Source organism: Mchenga conophoros, linkage group LG3, assembly GCF_057382185.1.
Source record: "Mchenga conophoros isolate Kocher_MC1m ecotype Shallow Benthic linkage group LG3, M_conophoros_male_GT1.1, whole genome shotgun sequence".
In the NCBI taxonomy this organism is placed as follows: domain Eukaryota; kingdom Metazoa; phylum Chordata; class Actinopteri; order Cichliformes; family Cichlidae; genus Mchenga; species Mchenga conophoros.
This window is the reverse complement of record NC_140528.1, coordinates 15,785,297-15,803,527: the sequence shown is the minus strand read 5'-3', so window position 1 is coordinate 15,803,527 and position 18,231 is coordinate 15,785,297. Positions and strand designations below refer to the sequence as shown.

At 40.5% G+C, this 18,231-nt stretch overlaps 1 protein-coding gene and 1 long non-coding RNA gene across 2 annotated transcripts; one reads left to right on the top strand and one right to left on the bottom strand.

Moving 5' to 3' along the window:
- Positions 1–11,601: 11,601 nt before the first annotated feature.
- LOC146577430 (protein AF-9-like) lies at positions 11,602–13,824 on the bottom strand. Its single transcript, XM_085254566.1, has 5 exons — positions 13,702–13,824; positions 12,800–12,896; positions 12,626–12,688; positions 12,412–12,483; positions 11,602–12,044 (listed from the first exon to the last, which is right to left on the bottom strand). The coding sequence occupies exons 1-5, from the start codon at positions 13,803–13,805 to the stop codon at positions 11,922–11,924; spliced, it is 459 nt and encodes a 152-aa protein (XP_085110692.1). The 5' UTR covers positions 13,806–13,824; the 3' UTR covers positions 11,602–11,921.
- A 788-nt stretch (positions 13,825–14,612) lies between these two features.
- Positions 14,613–16,205, top strand: LOC146577429 (uncharacterized). The gene is made up of 2 exons (XR_014889515.1): positions 14,613–15,111; positions 15,415–16,205. It is a non-coding gene; the product is annotated as an uncharacterized LOC146577429 (long non-coding RNA).
- The last annotated feature ends 2,026 nt before the right edge of the window (positions 16,206–18,231 follow it).

The window sequence follows — 18,231 nt, the reverse complement described above, 5'->3', positions numbered from 1 at the left end:
AAGAAGGAAAATAAAACATGGCTCTATTTTCTGTTGCCTACGTTGTAGAGGGCGACTTTGTCCCTAAACAGGAAAATGAGGAGTCAGGAGTTAAAGTGGATTCAGCAGGTGGAGGAACCCTAAAATCAGCTGTAATGGCTCAGTGCCTGGAAAAGATCACAAATCACAATCATTTCTATTCAGAGCTCCAGTGGATTTTCTGAATGTACAGGCTGTGATCAGCTGACCTGCTGCTCTTTGTGGATTCACACAAGTGAATTCAACCAGATGTCAGCTGATGTTTTTATGAGTTGAACAGGCTGATTTCCATTCTCTACACTGACAGTAAATTGTTTATGCTGTCTTTAGATTAGACACTATTCAGCTGCTCTGAAGGTGGAATTCAGTGAATCTAAGCGCCACAGTCACACACTGTTCTGTACTTTAAATCCATCACAGTGCAGCAAACTAACCTGTTTATCCTGCAGTAGCATGCAACCTTTAAATAACACAGTTAGTCTTCATCAGTTTGTTTAGCAGCACGTTTCAGAATATGAAAAAACATAATGTCACATGTACAGACCCAATATTTGATTTAAAAACTGAGCTTTAAATGTTACATGTGAGCTTTACCCCCTCCCTGTGAAATACAGCAGCTGGACCTTTAGCTACAACTCACTGTGACACAAACTGCACATGAAGAGTTTGTGTGTTTGCTGATGTTTGTTGAGCTGATAGAAACGTTGCATTTGAAATGTCCTCACGCTTAAAGTTTGATGCTTGAAGGCTGTCTTCATCCTGCTCTCTCAGGCTTTGTTCAATGTTGCAGTGAAACTCTTCAATTTATATATTAATGATATTTGTGACGTATCTAAAAGGTTAAATTCGATTTTATTTGCAGATGACACAAATTTTTATTGCTCTGGAGAGAATTTGAAAGACTTGGTTGAAATTATGACTTCTGAGATGTTAAGAATAAAAAAATGGTTTGATGTAAATAAATTATCTTTGAATCTGACAAAAACGAAATATATGATATTTGGCAATCGTGTAAAGGAGGATAAAGTCATTATGTTTATAGAGGAAGAATTGATTGAAAGAGTTACTGAATTTCGTTTTTTGGGTGTAATAGTGGATGAGAATTTGACATGGAAATCTCATATTGAACATATTAGAAAGAAAATGGTCAAAAGTATTTATATTTTGGGTAGTATAAGAGATTTATTAAATTATAAAACAATGCGTATTTTATATTTTTCTTTGTTTTTTTCATATATCAACTATTGTGTTGAAGTTTGGGGGAATACATATGAGAATACCATAAAACCTTTAAACCTATTACAGAAGAAAGTTATACGAATAATTCATAATGTTAAATATAGAGAACATACAAATAAATTATTTATAGAATCAAAATTATTAAAATTAGGAGATTTAGTGAAATTACGGACATTATTAATTATGTTTAAGGCTAAAAATAATATTTTGCCTTTTAAGTTACAAAGAGTATTTTTGATGTGTTCAAGGGGAGAAGAGAATAGAAGGAAATTTTATTTTAAACATCAGTTAGCCAGGACTACACAAAGATTAATGAGCACAACGGTTAGGGGTATAAGACTGTGGAATTCACTTCATTATAATTTAAAGAATTGTATAAATTTACAATGTTTTAAAAAGTGTTATATGTTTAAAACGATAACTCAGTATGAAGAATGCGAATGAATGTGATGTTGGTTTGGGATTCGACCGGAGAGAAATGTCAATATTAGTTTGTTCCTGATTTTTGGTGCCCACCGGTGATATAAGTTCGATGGTAGATAGGGGGCAGGGTTTAATAAGAATATTTTCTTCTTCCTGCTCCTTTTCACACATGGTTGTTGGGTTTTGTTGACAGAAGATGTGGTTGTTTTGTTTGATTTGTAGTACCAAGTGTGAAATAAATAAAAATGAAATGAAATGAAATGAAATGAAACAGAATTTACAAAGACAAAAACAAAAAAAGACACGAACTGATCCACATCAGTTTATAACAATATTGAACACAGGCTGCAGCTGGACACTGACAGGTAACATCATTTTCACCTGCTGTCGCCTGGATGTGGAGCTGCACTGTAAACAAACACTGAAGCCCAATTCCATCAGAGCAGGGGCAGAAATCTTTAACGAACTAAAATAATAAATTTCATCAGCTTCTCAGCCCCTGAATACAAGCAGACTAGTGGATCAGAAGGTTAGAGTTAGCTAATAATCTCTAATGTTTTTGATGCTATTTAGAGAACAGATAAAAACTTTTTTTCACAGCAACGTCGCCGTATTATCAGGACAGTTTGAACTTTTGCTGTATTTCAGTTAAAGTGTGTTTTAAATCTGCATCACTGATTTGTGCCATGACATGATCTCTTCATCGTCTTTCTGCCACAGCAAAGAAAGTCTTAATTAGGCGATTAATGACAAACCAGCCTCTGTGTGAGCGCACTGTAACATCATGATACCATAAACACTGCATATGAAACTTGTTCTCATCTGTCCTGTATGTCATCATTAGGCAAGTTAAGAAAATATAATGTTTAATGATAATTCCAGAAAATAATACTAACATGTGGTATTATTACTAGTATTAATATAGTAGTAGTAGTATTTTTAGAGGTGCTCTGATTAAATTTGGGGGCGCTTGAACACCTCATAGGAGGAGTTGTGAAAAAAGTGAAACCAAACGGAGCAACTTGTCATAGTCGACCTGGGCCGGTTCTAGACAAGCATATATAAGGGGGCAGACCGAAATGTAAAGGGGGCAAATGATGGAAGTGGAGGCAGGAAAGGGGTGGGGTTGGGTGGGGTGTTCTTAATAACTGTTTTTGTCATGTAACTGAATTGCACTTTGTCAGGCCTCTACCCTAAGGCTAGACCAACTTGGGTGTCCCACCTGAAGGCTGGTCTAACTCTTAGGGTCACCGAGGCACGCAAACCCCCTGACCACATTAAGGTGGTAATCCGTCAGGGGGGAAACAGAAAAACAAAACAACCAAAATATTCCTCATCTGTCACGGTTTGCCGGGGCAGGCCGTGTGGATAAATAACGGACCCAAGATGCAGACTGCTTAAGTGGAGGGTGAGCTTTATTTACAACCGGAGAAGTACAACAAAAAGGGGTGGCGAGAAACAGAACGGTAAAAACTCTAAACTGGGAAAACTAAACACAAAACCAGAACACGAGCGAGGGTACCTTGCAGGGAGAATGACCAGGAAGCCGGAGGCATAAACACAGAATGGCGGAAGGGAAATGACGCAGACGAACCAGCAACTACCATGACAGAAGACACAACTTAAATACACTCAGAGAACACAGGTGGGGAACACAGCTGGGAGGAACTAGGCTAACGAGACAGGAGAAAGGTAAAACTGAACACATTGACATATGACACAGACCTTCACAATAAAACAGGAAACTCAGACACAGGGAGACAAGACGTTGAACTAAACAGACAGATTCACACACAGACGGGGTGACACCATAGACAGACAGAGATACAGATGCAGACCGAATATAACACGTAGAACTCAAACAACAATAATCATCATGATAATAAACTGGAAAATGATAATAATAAACTTAAAGCGCTGGGTCACCGACCCAGGACCATGACATCATCAGATTCTAACAACAACTAAACAACAACTAACAACTAAAAGCACTAATTAGATGCCTTATATTAAATATATCCAAGCCCAGCAATAATACATCTTACTATTGCCAATATTAACAAAACTAAAAAGGGTAGGCGATGTTATTTAAAAAATACAGTTCACCAAGTCTTAAAAAATAAAACTCAAAAATAGAATTAAAAAAGAAAATAAAGAATAAATTAAACTATCCATCCAGATCTTTACAACCAACAACATCAAATCCATCTTCATTGAATGGCCTAATTCTCAAATAAATTTGTAAAATAAAGATTAAAATAAGACTTCTCAATATAACCAATATTTACAAAACTAAAACGGGTTGGCATAGTAATGAAAAAAAAAATCACCAGCTCTTGAACAAAACAGATTTTGTCATGCTTTAAGCTTATTTGTTTCGCAAGGAACTGAAGTCTGTTTGCAACTAAACAGCTCCACTCTCCTTTCTCCTCGGTCCACTCTACAACAACAGTCTCCTGTTTACCTTTCCAAAAACACTCTTACAGAGTCATCCATATCCAACTTATTTGTTATGGACTTCTCATGGACCAAGGTCACCAAATTCCTCTTTCTCTTATGTTGCAAAACTAAATAATCTTTGCTAAAATCACACTTTGTGTCGCGTCTGACAGACACAAGTCCCCCAGTCGGCAGCTGGCAGCAGACAGGCTCACAGTGGTGCTTGTGGGATTGAGAAACACGTCTTTTCCAGACTGAGGCCACGTCCACACCAGCCCGGATAGATTTGAAAACGGCGTCTTTGTCTGAAAACACTCCGCGTCCACACTAGTGTTTTCAGCTGTTTTCACAGAGTTGTGCATCCACATTGAAAGGGTTGAAACTCTTACGTCCCAGTACTGCGCATGCGTGAAACGCAAGACGATTCGACCTGCCTCATTTCTGTCTGCCGCTTATTTACTTCCCGGCTCTTAGAAACGTCTCTTTGAAAAGCGCAGAGTTTTTTTAAATGGACTAACAATGAGGTGGAGTTGTTGCTGCGAGTAACACAAAAGTACAAAGTTGCAAAAGCGAGTGAGAATCATGAATCATGCAGCGGCCAACAACGGTCCAAGCGTGGGATTTCTCTCCTGGAAATGTGCACATTATCTTTTCCTTTCTATTGGTAGGTGGCACAGTGCACGTGTGGCAAGTAAGCAAGCTAGAAGACTGGCAATGCTGGGTATCCAGTTACAGAAGCAACACATTAACAAGAGAAGTCTGAGTAAAACCAAAGTTACTTTCCCTAGTAACTAGTTACTCTGAAAGTAATGAGTAACTTGAAGTAACTGAGTTACTTTTGATATAAGTAACTAGTAATGTAACTAAGTTACTAATTTAAAGTAACTTACCCAACACTGTACATAACATTCATCAATCTTCAAACATTAAAGAAGGAAAACCTCTGGGGGACAAACCCAGTTTGATCCGGATGGATAATTGATCCAACATGTCTATTTAATCTGTTTGCCAAAATTTTAGTGGAAATTTTCATATCCAAATTCAACAAAGCAATATGTCGATAAGAGGAACATTCTGTTTCATCCTTTCCTTCTTTCAATAACAAAGAAATATTAGCGCACGGCGGAATGCTTGAGTATGGAAAGAATGCTTAAACATTCTCAATAAAAGCAGGGCCACCTTTTCAGAGTATTTTTTATACAATTCAATGCCAAACCCATCTGGGCCTGGGGACTTTCCACTGGGGAATGACTTAATAGCTTTCGAAACTTCTTCAACAGTAATATCTGAGTTTAAAGCCTCTCCTGCAGCGTCATTCATTGTCGGGAGATCCTGCTTCCCAAACCAATGAGAAATATTGCCCCAAGATTTTGACATATAGAGCTCTTCATAATATTCTCTAAATCGCTCATTAATAGCTTTAGGGCTAATTAAAATTTCGCCTGATCTTGATTTTATTTTGTGTATAGCCCTACTAGCCTGTAGGCCTCTCAGCTGCTGAGAAAGAAGCTTATGGGGCTTATCTCCAAACACAAAATGCTTCTGTCTGATCCTAAATAGCTGATCTGTTACTTGACAAGATAAAATTGTGGTTTACTCAAACTTCCTTTTAATGATGTCTTGAAACAAAGAGGGACAAGAGGAGGCCTTGTGGTCCTGTTCTAACTGTGTTAATTCAGCTTCTATTTCAAACAGGCGTTTCTGGCGTCCTTTTTTTAACGAGGATTCAAAAGAAATAATTTCTCCTCGCATGTTTCCCATAGAATCGAATCAGAAACGTCTTGTTTATCATTAGTTTCCAAGAATTCTGATATTTTAGTTGTCATAAATCGGCAAAAGGATGTCTCAGACAGGAGTGGCGGGTGAAAACGCCAGTTGTTTCGTACCACAGAAGTCCAGGACTAAAGATCCAAGATCAAGATATTATGATAAGTTGAGCATACAACTTTAGACATCAATTTAGAATCAAGCAAAAAAATAATCTATTCTGGAGTACGATTTGTGCACTTGTGAAAAACAAGAGTAATCTCTACCAGTGGGGTTACACAGTCTCCAAACATCAACAGGTTAGTAGAACTCAACATATTATTATTCAGAACAGTCGAAGCGTTAAACAACTGGGAGGTTTGAGTGGATCTAACCAAGAGTTTATCAAGTACACAATTAAAATCGCCTCCTAAAATTACACGAGTATCAGCGAGACTAAGTAATAAATTAAATATTTGTTGAAAGACAGATCATAATTATAAAGCCAGGACGGTTTGCCACTTCATTTTACGCGTTAAAGCAGGGGTGTCAAACTCAAATACACAGTGGGCCAAAGTTCATAACTGGATCAAAGGAGCTTGCAAAGAAAAGCGTCTGGACTTCTTTAAGTTACTTGAAGACGTTTCACCTCTCATCCGAGAAGCTTCTTCAGTTCTGCACCAGTTCATAACTGGATCAAATAATCATTGAAAAAAAATCTTCCTCCAAATATAACAAGGAATCTTTTCTTATGGACTCAAACAAGTTTTGCTGAAAAACGAAATATGGAACAAGCAAAGCTTAATACTAAACAATATATAAAACTAATATAAACTTAATATTGCACACATGCAAAATCAAATTTCCAATTAAATAACAGATCAGTTGAAGTCATTTCTTAAATAAAAATTGCATTTGCAGCATTCTGAATTAAATTTTAAATTTAATTAAATTAATTTTTTTCATCATATTCTCCCACCTGTTCAGAAAGCTCCTGTTTTCTCCCTTTCTTTTTGCCACTTTGGGATTGGTAGCATGTAGGGATGGGTATCGTTTAGGTTTTATCCAATACCAGTACCAAACCAGTACTTCTGGAGAAGAGAGACACGTATGTGAGAATGCTGTTTGTAGATTACAGCTCAGCATTCAATACCATCGTTCCCTTGAAGCTGGACAGGAAACTGCAGGATCTAGGACTGAGCAGCTCCCTCTGCAGCTGGATCCTTAGCTTCCTGTCTGACAGACGCCAAGTGGTCAGACTGGGCAGCATCACCTCATCCCCCATCACACTGAACACTGGTGCTCCACAGGGGTGTGTACTGAGCCCTCTCCTGTACTCACTCTACACCTACAACTGCACAGCCACTAACAACTCCAACATCATTGTGAAGTTTGCGGATGACACTACAGTGGTGGGTCTTATCACCAACGGTGATGAGACGGCTTACAGGGAGGAGGTCAGCGCCCTGACCCACTGGTGTCAAGACAACCATCTCACCCTCAACGTCGCAAAGACAAAGGAGTTGATAGTGGACTTCCGGAGGTGCAGAGAAGTACACACCCCCATCACCATCAACGGCGCTGCTGTGGAGAGAGTGAGCAGCTTCCGGTTCCTTGGAGTACATCTGGCTGAGGATCTTACGTGGTCAGTACACACAAACAAAACAGTGAAGAAGGCGCAGCAGCGCCTCTTCTTTCTCAGGAGACTGAAAAGATTCGGCATGAGCCCCCGCATCCTCAGGACCTTCTATCACTGTGCCATTGAGAGCATCCTCACTGGATGCATCACCACCTGGTATGGCAACAGCACCGCCTACAACTGCAAAGCTCTCCAGCGAGTAGTGCGGTGCTCTGAACGGATAATTGGAGGTGAGCTTCCCTCCCTCCAAGACATCTACAGGAAGCGGTGCCTGAGGAAAGCGGGGAGGATCATCAAGGACTCCAGTCACCCCAGCCATAAACTGTTCAGACTGCTTCCATCAGGAAGGAGGTTCTGCAGCATCCGGTCCCGAACCAGCAGACTGAGAGACAGCTTCTTCCACCAGGCCATCAGACTGCTGAACACTTCATAGACACCTCAGCTTCACTACTGGAACTTCAACATTATGCACTACACACTGTACAGTAATGCCACTGTTTTGCACATATTCAACTCTGTATATTTTATATATTTTATTTTATTATTTTTTTTACTATTTAATTTGTAAAAATGTGTATACACACACACACACACACACACACACACACGTAGAAAAACATTTAGTATACACATCCAGAAATGCATACACTATTATATATTGTACATATATTTATTAGTTTCAGGTTAGCCATTCTTGTATTTTGCTCGTTTGTGTTGTTGTGTTTTGCACATCTCTGTTGCTTGTGGGGCTCGCACACAAGAATTTCACTCGCATGTGCTGTGCCAGTGTGCCTGCACATGTGATGTGACAATAAAAGTGATTTGATTTGATTTGAAAACTAAACTAACAGTGGGTCAAAAGCTCTGTTTCATGGTCAGCAGTAGAGATGGCCCTGTCCCAACTTTGAGATGCATCGGTTAATATTTTATTAGCTTAGTTATCCAGCTTAGAGTAATTAACCATTTAACCAAATTGATGATAGTAGCATTCATTGCATCGGTCCTATTAGCACTGCAGTCCTCAAGGAACTGTGTTATTGATGTCGGATATCTTCTTTATCTGCAAGGCTTCATCTCAACGGATTCACGTCACTGAGCCAAAGTCTGATGAGTCTGTATGTGGCTGCTTGAACTTGGTTACTTACAAAGGGTTTGTAAACATGCAGATCGAGCTGCTACTGTGTTCAGTGATAAATCCGCTGTGCTAACATGCTTGTTTGTAAACAATATGCCAAGGAAACTCAAAGAACACTTTTTTAAATGAATTAATATTTATTTTGTTTACAATTTACGATGAAATCAGTCAGTTGCACTTGCTTATGTGTAGAAGTGAAGGAAGTGTGTTTTCCCCAAGAAGCCTGCCTTCACAGCTGCAGGCAGTGATACGAGTGAGGAAGGGCAGATGTGTCATCATGTGCAGAGGTTTGTGTGGAGGTGAGGGTGGGGTTTGGTGGGTGGGCAGCTTTTCACTTCCTTGGCCTTATGCCAGTGTGACAGTCGATGTCTCTGTGTCTCTTCTGCGGGAGGTTATTTTGAAGGTCTCCCAGTTTTATTGGAGGAAGTGTTTGCCGGACCGCTGAAGCGTTCTCCCACCCCTCGGTTCCATTCTTCCATTGTACCCAGCTCCTCTCCCTCAGCTACATTTTCTCAAGCGAGAATGACTTAAAGGAGTCTCAGTGGGGACTTTCCCTTTTAGTTTAAAAAAGCAACACAAAACCCTCGTGGCTCGTAATGAAGCCTTTATCGTGTCCACCAGAGATAATGCAGTTTAAATAAATGATTACAATAGCAGTAGCAATGGTAGCATGAAGGGGAGACTACAATGATCCTAGCACATGCTTCCACTATGCTGTGCAGATGAGCTCATTTAGAACATCAGCAGAAACATGGCACCTCCATCCCCGGGATGAAACATCCCGCTGTTTCCTGCAACACCCAAGATGATCGTCCAAGACGTCTTATCCACAAAGCAGTTGGAAAACCTGACGAGGGGTGGGGGGTGTTAATGTCCATCTAAGAGATCAGCCCACTGTGGGTGGGCACTCCACCCTTTTCCTGCTGAGGACCATGGCCTCAGATTCAGTTATGGAAGTAAATACAGAAGGTACCAATCCTCCAGCTGCAGGAACATGAAGGCAGTCCAAAAAACCCAAAACTACTTTTGCTTGTTTAGCTTGTAGGAAACGAGGGAACTGATTTTACCAGTGGCGCTGTCTGGGTCTCCAGGCTCTGAGTACATCACTACAGTTTAGCAGCTGCACTACTTAAGTTTGTTGTTGGAACAGGCAGGTTAGTTTTAAGGATGCAGAACAGCTACTGTAATCTAAACAGGGGCCTCTGCAGCTGTCAGCCATAACGAAACGCACTGCTTTTAAAGCATCACATCAAAAACCGGTCAGATAATCACATTTTTATTAGTGCTATTAATGAGTTTATATTATTTTAAGGTGTAGTACAGAAGGGTGAAGCTGTCGGCCTGTACTAACAGCCAATAGGGGCCAATCAGTCTATTTTAGCTTCCTGTACGGAGGGATGTCCTGTGACTGCTTTAACCAGGAAACAACATTTTACATATTTTTAGGCAAAGACATCGACTTTGGGGGTAACGATGGTCACAGAATCGTGGAGTAAGTCTGCTTGAACCAAAGGCAGGGCTTTGTATGCATCATTCACATTAACTTAATATAAGCAGTGAATAAAGATGAGATGAATCATTTAACTGTGGATTTCCCACTTCAGGGAGCTGTGCAGCAGTTTTAACATGCTACCACTAGGTGGAGCTAAAAGCTGATATTTTGAACTAATGATCAGAGGCTGCTGTAAGATGCACACAGCAAACATTTTGGGCCTGACACCACAATTTGTGCACAGTGTACACAGCTACTTCAGACGCACATACAAAAACCAGCTCATCCACATGTGTGCGATCTGCACATCATACAGAACATTTATAGTTCATTCAATCCTCAAAATACGAAATCATCCTCATCAGACTGTCACGTGTCCCTGTGGCGACTCCAAGAAAGGCCTCGTCTCACGCTGAGCTTTGATTTAACAGGTGAAACACATCCACACCTCAGAGTACCTGTTAACGGTTCCTCCTGCAGGTTTTGGGTCGGTTGTATGACTCCACGTGTTAGTGGATCTTTGTCTACAAACATCCTGAACCAACTGAACCCATGATCTGTGCTTAGGCAGGCGATCAGAAGCAAAAGCTTAGTGGGCAGGACCTCCTGAGAGGCAGCTCTCCTGCACCAAAGATGAGTGCTCAGCACAGGCGAGCAGCCATTCATGCCCTGCTGTTTAAACAACATTAAACAGGTTTTTAAAGCAGCCGAACTGAGTTCATCTGGTATTTAAAGCTGGTAAAATGAGTTCACTTTGTAGAGCAGAGTAACAGGACCACAGTAAGATTAAAAAACAATGTCGATCATTTTGAGAATAAAGTCAAAAATCTTTTTAGAGAAAAACACTGAAATGTGGCGATTACAGTCGTTTTAAGTGCCACGGCTGCACTGTGAGCTGGTGAAATGCTTCAGGATCAGGTTTAGTTGCAATAACTAATCTGCACATTTCCACTTTATTCTCAGAAGGACCTTTATGTTAATGTGCTCCCTACACTCCTATGTAGGAAGGACACTTTCAGCAGGAGACAAGGCCAAAGATTTTTGTAAAGCTCCAGTGGATTCAAAGTTCAGAGTTTGCATAAAGGTGGCTTTAATAAAGACACACTTACAAATAAAGTTTTTTTAAAGCTTTAACTCCAGAACAAACTGGAGAAACTTCTCAACTTTTAGTTTTCAGACGACGGCGCTCTCAACTCAGCACGCTCGCCATGATGTGTCACTTTGTATCCAGACCTCCTGCTGGATTCTTCTTCATATTTCACACGTCTTTGCAAACTGTGAGGTCGCACACAACAAAACAGAACAACAGAGATGCATCTGTGCGGACGCTGTTTGATCCCAGGGAAATTAATGACTCGGATATCTGATCGGAGACCGAAGCAGAGTAGTGTTACTGGTCAGACTTGTGCCTTATAGAGCTCTTCAAAGTCCTGTTTCACTTTTTTCCACCCAACACACACGCACACACACCTGCAAATTAAATTTAATAAATAAGACGTACAATGTTGTAAGGCAAAGTTGATCATGCACTTGTCACGATAAACAACAACATACATGGCAGCAGAATCACTCCCACCCACCAACCCTTCATATCAAGCTTTCAGATTGTTGCCTGCTGACATCCTGATCTCGTACATCTACCCCCGATTTCTGCAGCAGGGTGAACTCTTTGTTCGGGGGGGTCGAAGCAGCAGGCTGGACCCACTGTGAGGTTTAGACACGCCAACTACAGCTGGAACTGATACAGGACGAGTCAGAGGCTCGGATCCAGCACCCAACCGCTGTGTGCCTCAGGACGTCCCGAGATAGCTCTGCAGCTTCCTTACTGTACTTCTGTCCAAAGAGCAAAGGTCAAAGTCAAACGTAGTGTTTGTAATGTGGAAGTGTCCGGTCTCTTCAATCAGGTTTACAATCTGCAAGACAGAAAGTGAGAGTGGTGGGCACAGGCTGGGTCAAAGTAAAGTCTGCAACTATTAACTATTGTTCTACATTACTACTTCATCATTATTATTTCGTCTAAGGTCTAATATTTATTTTAAACAAGCAGATTTCTTTATGCAGTCATCTGCTGCAGGCACAGCACGCTCTCAGCTGGCCAATCAGAAGAGAGCTTCGACCTGCGCTAACGTGTTTCCTCAACTGGTCGATTTAAACGGTGTGAATAAAATCTGAGATCTGAAAATCACTGAATTCAGTTTTTACATCTGACACGGATCCCAAGCTTTGTAGAAGTGGGTTTGCGTCTGATGGACGTATCGGACACTGCTGACATCAGCTCACCTGTTGCAGTATGTGACCTTCTCTTAGTGTCATTAGTCTTTTATGCAGCTCCACCAGCTCATCCAGGTAAACCTGAAAAGCACACAGCAAACACGGCTGTCATGATGTAGCAGTGGCTGATGGTAACAAACCCCAAGACATAACAACACTTTCTATATTTCAGAATATTTACTAGTCTACTCCACATCTAAAAACCAAAGACACTCGTTCTCACCTTATCACACTCCATGCTTTTGTCTTGCTTGCTCTGCTTGGTGGGACTTTTTACTTCCACTATCTGACAGACAGAAGAGCAAAGAGTCACCCAGGGTCACGCACACACCTGGATACTGTGGCTTTCAATCATGCTGATCTAAGACATAAGCCAGTATATTACTGATATGATTACCTGGTTATTAGTAGACTTTAATAAGGGCGGGGCCTCACTGCATGACAGCGGGGAATGGGAGGAGCTGTCACTTCTGCTGCCATCACTTAAACTAATCCTAAGTATGAAGTCACAAAAAACAAAGACATTAAAACTGTTGTCTCAGCTGTTAGCTAAAAACCGCTAACAATGAAAAATCCCCCATGAGCAGCATGTGAGAGAGTGGGGACGAAGGACGGTCTTTAACAGGAAGATGACTCTCGCAGAATCAGTGTCAGGGAGGGGCCTGCTAGATCAGGGGTGTCCAACTCCAGGCCTCGAGGGCCGGTGTCCTGCAGGTTTTAGATCTCACCCTGGGTCAACACACCTGAATCACATGATTAGTTCATTACCAGGCCTCTGAGAGCATCAAGACATCATGAGGAGGTCATTTATCCATTTGAATCAGCTGTGTTGGATCAAGGACACATCTAAAACCTGCAGGACACCGGCCCTCGAGGCCTGGAATTGCCCACCCCTGGCATAGTTGATAGAAAACCGGTCAACTGTTGGAGACGGAGACGATCTGGTTAAGTTATGCTTTTTGGCCAAGGTTGACGGCACGCCTCCACCAACAGGATGGTGGAAAGAGTTGGAAAGAGCTTACATGAAATACTTGAAAAGTTAGTAAAAGGCACGTTGAAAGAACCTTTAGAAACTGTCCCAAGCAATTTTAACCAAGATTTAAATAGCGGCTCTTCATCATTTTACAGGTTTGTTGTTAAAGGCTGGCTCTACTGCACAAACATGTGAGATACAAAGTAGCCCTCATAATAGCAATATCCTGGTTAGAAGGAATTCATTACCAATGTCTGCACACAGCTCTATGAAACTAAACTAGTGTGCGGTTCAGCCATTCGAAAAGCTGCCCTCGGGCTACTAACCTGTGCTGGTGGTGTGCGAGGTGTGCTGCTCGATCCGTGTCTGAATCCACGTCGTCGTTGTCGTCCTCTGAATCGTCGTCGTCGTCCGAGTGCAGATCCTGCATCACTGACTGCAGCGGGCCAAGCACTGAGTGGAACAGTTCAATAAAGCCTCAGTCATTGCAGTTTAAACCTCAGGAATACAAGCAGAAAGCTGCAGATTGTGACTAGAGCAGGGCGATATGGCCAAAAATATTTATCACGATATATATTTGAAAATTTGCGATAACGATATAACTGACGATATAATTGATGCGAGACAAAATACAACTCCACAACATTACTAGCGCAAAAAGACAACCTTCCATTTATTTTCACTTAAACAAGAAGCTGGTTTTTATGTACATTAAAGCTTTATAAAAATGGAACAGTGCAAATGCAAATTCCTTGCTGAAAGTTTAACCAAAAGGCATTTCCAGTAGAAATGGGCTGACATATCCTGAGCATAACCATGTATAATATCCACTGAAGTTAAAAAGAGGTGCTTTGCAACATTAAACTGCAGTGTGCAGTACGTATTTTTCGGACCATAAGGTGCACGGGATTATAAGGCACATTAAGCGAAACAAAGCAGTCAGATAAATCAAACTTTATTAAACTCATTCTTCTTGCTTCCTTCACTTCTGTACCATTGATTCATTAATGTTGAATTCTCTGGCAGCTGCATGTTGTTGCAGTATATTAATGACTAACCTCGTATTGTGGATGGATTATCTCAGCTGTTATCCTGACTGAAGTTTGGTCCGTTTACAGCATCCTGCCATGCGATTGCATTTGTCTCTAACTATCAGGAACGTTAACTTTTATAAGTGGAAAAGTGTTAGTGTTCGTCCTCCAGCTTCACTGTTTATGTTATGCTAATGTAACCCTGGTTAACATAGCTAACAACAAATAAAAGCCTGTTAGTAAAAACAGTCATAAGAAATATATTACAGGTGATAAATAGTCAATAAATAGATCATAATGGTTAGAAAATTCATTAAAAACATCAGCAATGATATAATTCATGGTATAGGATTTCATTTGTGTTTAAAAACATGTTAAAAGGGTACAGAACTTGCTAATTCATGGTGTTTTATGTTAATTCAGGTAAAATGGCTAAAATATGTGTTGAGACTCTGATTGTGAAAGGGCACGCTGCAGCGTGACTCCTGTGATTAGCCACACCCAATCGGGTTGTTCCTTTTTTTGATGCTCGAGAGGGAGAAATGCAGACAGTCCTTGCAGAGCTGCTGCTTAAATGAGTGAAAAAATAGTAAAAATAAGCCAAAAATCTACTTAAAGCCATTTTTGTACTCTGGAGAATGTATTTTTGTTTTTCCGACCTGTCCTTGCCTTGGTGACGTTGTGAACATAACCGAACGGGACTTGGTGAGTTCAGAAATTGTCTTTTATTTCATGCAAGAAATTTTTGTTGTATTATATTGCTCATTTCATGCAAATGGAGAGCCAAGGTAGCAGATTTATGTTGTTTTATGTTAAAAACGGTGGATTCGTGCTTAAACGACACACAGGCTGCAGTTCAAAGGCCTTTGAAGGTGTTTCAGCGCGCCATATTGGCGTCACCTCATTTACGGCTAAATAAGCTGGAAAAAACGGACTTTTACTGTTATTTAAGGGCTACCCGTGTGTTATTTTCGAATGTTTATGCACTTTATTTTGTTGTTATGGTAGGCCATTAAGGTTTGGATCGGGAAATGCTGAGCTAGAATCGGAGTTTGATCCGCTGAGCGAGAAACAAGATGGCGAGCCACCCACGGACCCATTGAACTGTACCGAGCAGGAAAAAGGAAAACGCCCCCTGCTGGACGTTGAGCTCTTTCGCTGATAAAACTGGTAGGATTAATCCATACACCTCTGCAAAAGAACAGCGGACTTTTCAAAGCACTGGATAATCATTCGGAGTAATTCCAGGACTAATAGTTAAAGGACACAAAGACAACTTTCTTTTGTTTATTTGTTTGTTTAAGGGATTTATTCAGCCTTTTGCTGAATTGTTTTCAGTTTTACATTTATTTATTTTTGTAATTTATTTTGGTCAACCTTACATTTTAATGCTGTAATGGTGTTAATGGAAATGTAAATAATTTTGTTGGGTTAAAACAAAATAAGAACTGGTTGAGAATTTAAAGGTGAACCTAGACCAAGATTAAATTAAATCTTGGGCCTAAAGAACTGAACTTGATTTAAAATAACACAGTGTTAATGCAAATAGATCAAAGGATAAACTTGAACTTAGAACTTGAAATAAATAAAACAATAACCTAGGTTGAAAATAACATCCTTCTAAAGCCAAATAAAAGGTTTTGAGATAAATAGGATGAACTGACAGAACATACTGAACTAAAAGGGGGGAAAGAAAAACCTTGTTTTCTTAAATGTGTGATGTTGAATGTTTTATGTAATGTGTCTATAACTGTCTATTCTCTGTCTTCACAAAATAATAAGCCGGCAATTTAAACGTATTTACTGGTCTGTGGTCTTTATTACATGCTACGCTCATTACTGCTCTAGTAGTCGAACCTAACTGGTCCTAGTATACTGTAATGACTCCAGAAGTGTTACACTAACATAGCTGTGTCGCTAGCGATCACGTAGCACATCATTATATAGCAGCTAGCCCAACTTCAGTAACCCTACAAACGTCACTGCTGTTTAGTTTCCTGTCTTCATTTATGTTGGAAGTGATAGCAGAGCTGTACGTTTGATTTTTTTCAGAAATCTCTGTCAGAACATGCAATATCATGCTTAGGTAACTAGCGAAACTAGCGAGCTAACTTCCGCTAGCTCCCTGCTAACTTCTAACTCCGTTAAATGTAATAAATTTTGTTTTCATGGATGCCTGGAAGTTAAACTTCATAGTTACACCTGGTAAAGCAGCAATGCTGATCGTTTTATTAAAGATGAAAGAATTTAGACAGTTTTTAACTCTCAGTGATGCTGCAGTGTTCGTTTGACCAGAAGAATACGGAGTTTAGGACCCAGATTACTCCCAGATTTAAGAGCATCTTAGTCCGACAAATACGATAATAACGACGGCCGCTTGCATGTTCTGCAAAAAAAATGTGCTTTGTCGTGTATCTGACGGACAAACACCAAACCAGTTCCACATCACTGAAGTTGCAACATTTTTACAAACCAATTCTGGTTCATCTGATTCACTCAACAATCGGCCATGTGCGTATGAAAACAAAGGCACTGCGCATGCGCGTTTTACTCATATTCTATCGCGATATTTCATTTTCCTATCGTTGCCCAACATTATACCGGTATTACCGTGAACGGTATAATATGGCCCAGCCCTAATTGTGACGTTGGTACTGTAAAGCTCAGAAAATGTGGAGATCTGACTTTCAAAGGGAACACGCACACATCTCGAACTCTACATAGCTGACTTACAGCTCTGGTTTTCAATTGTTCTCATTGCTCAGGAAAACAACATGATTCTTTCATGTTCTTCAATCTCAAAATGATTTCGCAGCCTCTCTTACGACGTCTTCAACTTTCTGAACCGACTCAAAGTAAAAGTTTATAAACCAGGGCTGTGCCCGTTTGTTTACAGGCTCAAAGTGATACTTTAAGAAGATTTGTGGTAATAATGTTTCTGATCATTTACACAAAAAGATATTTTCGGCAGCATTTCTAAGTTTGATTAAATGAAGGGCATCCCATGATTGCTTCCAATGAGCTACTGTCACTGATGACACAGCGCCGTTTGCAGCAGCGTGAAAGTGGCGTGGCACGGCACTGCAACACAGAATAAGTCAAATGTAGTACAGAAACAGTCGTAGTTTGGCCTGGAAACTTTTGTTAAACAGTAACTAAAGTAACTTAACCTTGTGACTTTTTAGGAACCTGCACAATATTTTCACAATAAAACTGAAGACTCTCTTCTACCTGGGATGTTGGGTCATGAGTTGAGCTTTTTAACCTGCTGCTTTGGTCTTGCACCATGTACTGTATCAGTAACTTTCATCCACTGTTTGCTCTTCCTGTCACATGACGTCCTTCAGCCACACTTGGTGGAGTCATTTGTTTACATTTGGGTCACACACAGCCTGACTGTAGCGCACAGTTTTTTCACCTGAAGGGCTGAAACAGGTTCTTGCATATGTTGCAGAGCACTGTGATTGTTGGAGGTTCCTGAAGTTGCTCCACTGCAGACTGACACATGTGGCTCTCACTCCCAGACATGCCCAGGCTTGTCTCTTAATTGCATGCACTAGGGATTATAACCACCTGGTGTTGCTATAGCAATGATATCTCAGTACGACAGTTTTGTATCACGTAAGAATTTGTACCAGTATGATTGCAGACAATATGATATACACAGCTAGTTAATGCTTCCATTTTACAATAATAAAGCTTATGGTTTATATTAGAATATGTAGGAGGGATCACTCTCCTCAGCCTTCCCGGGAAAGTCTGTGCCAGCGGGCTGGGAATGAGAGTTCATCCACTGCAGGAGCACGATGTAGAGTGGCTACATAA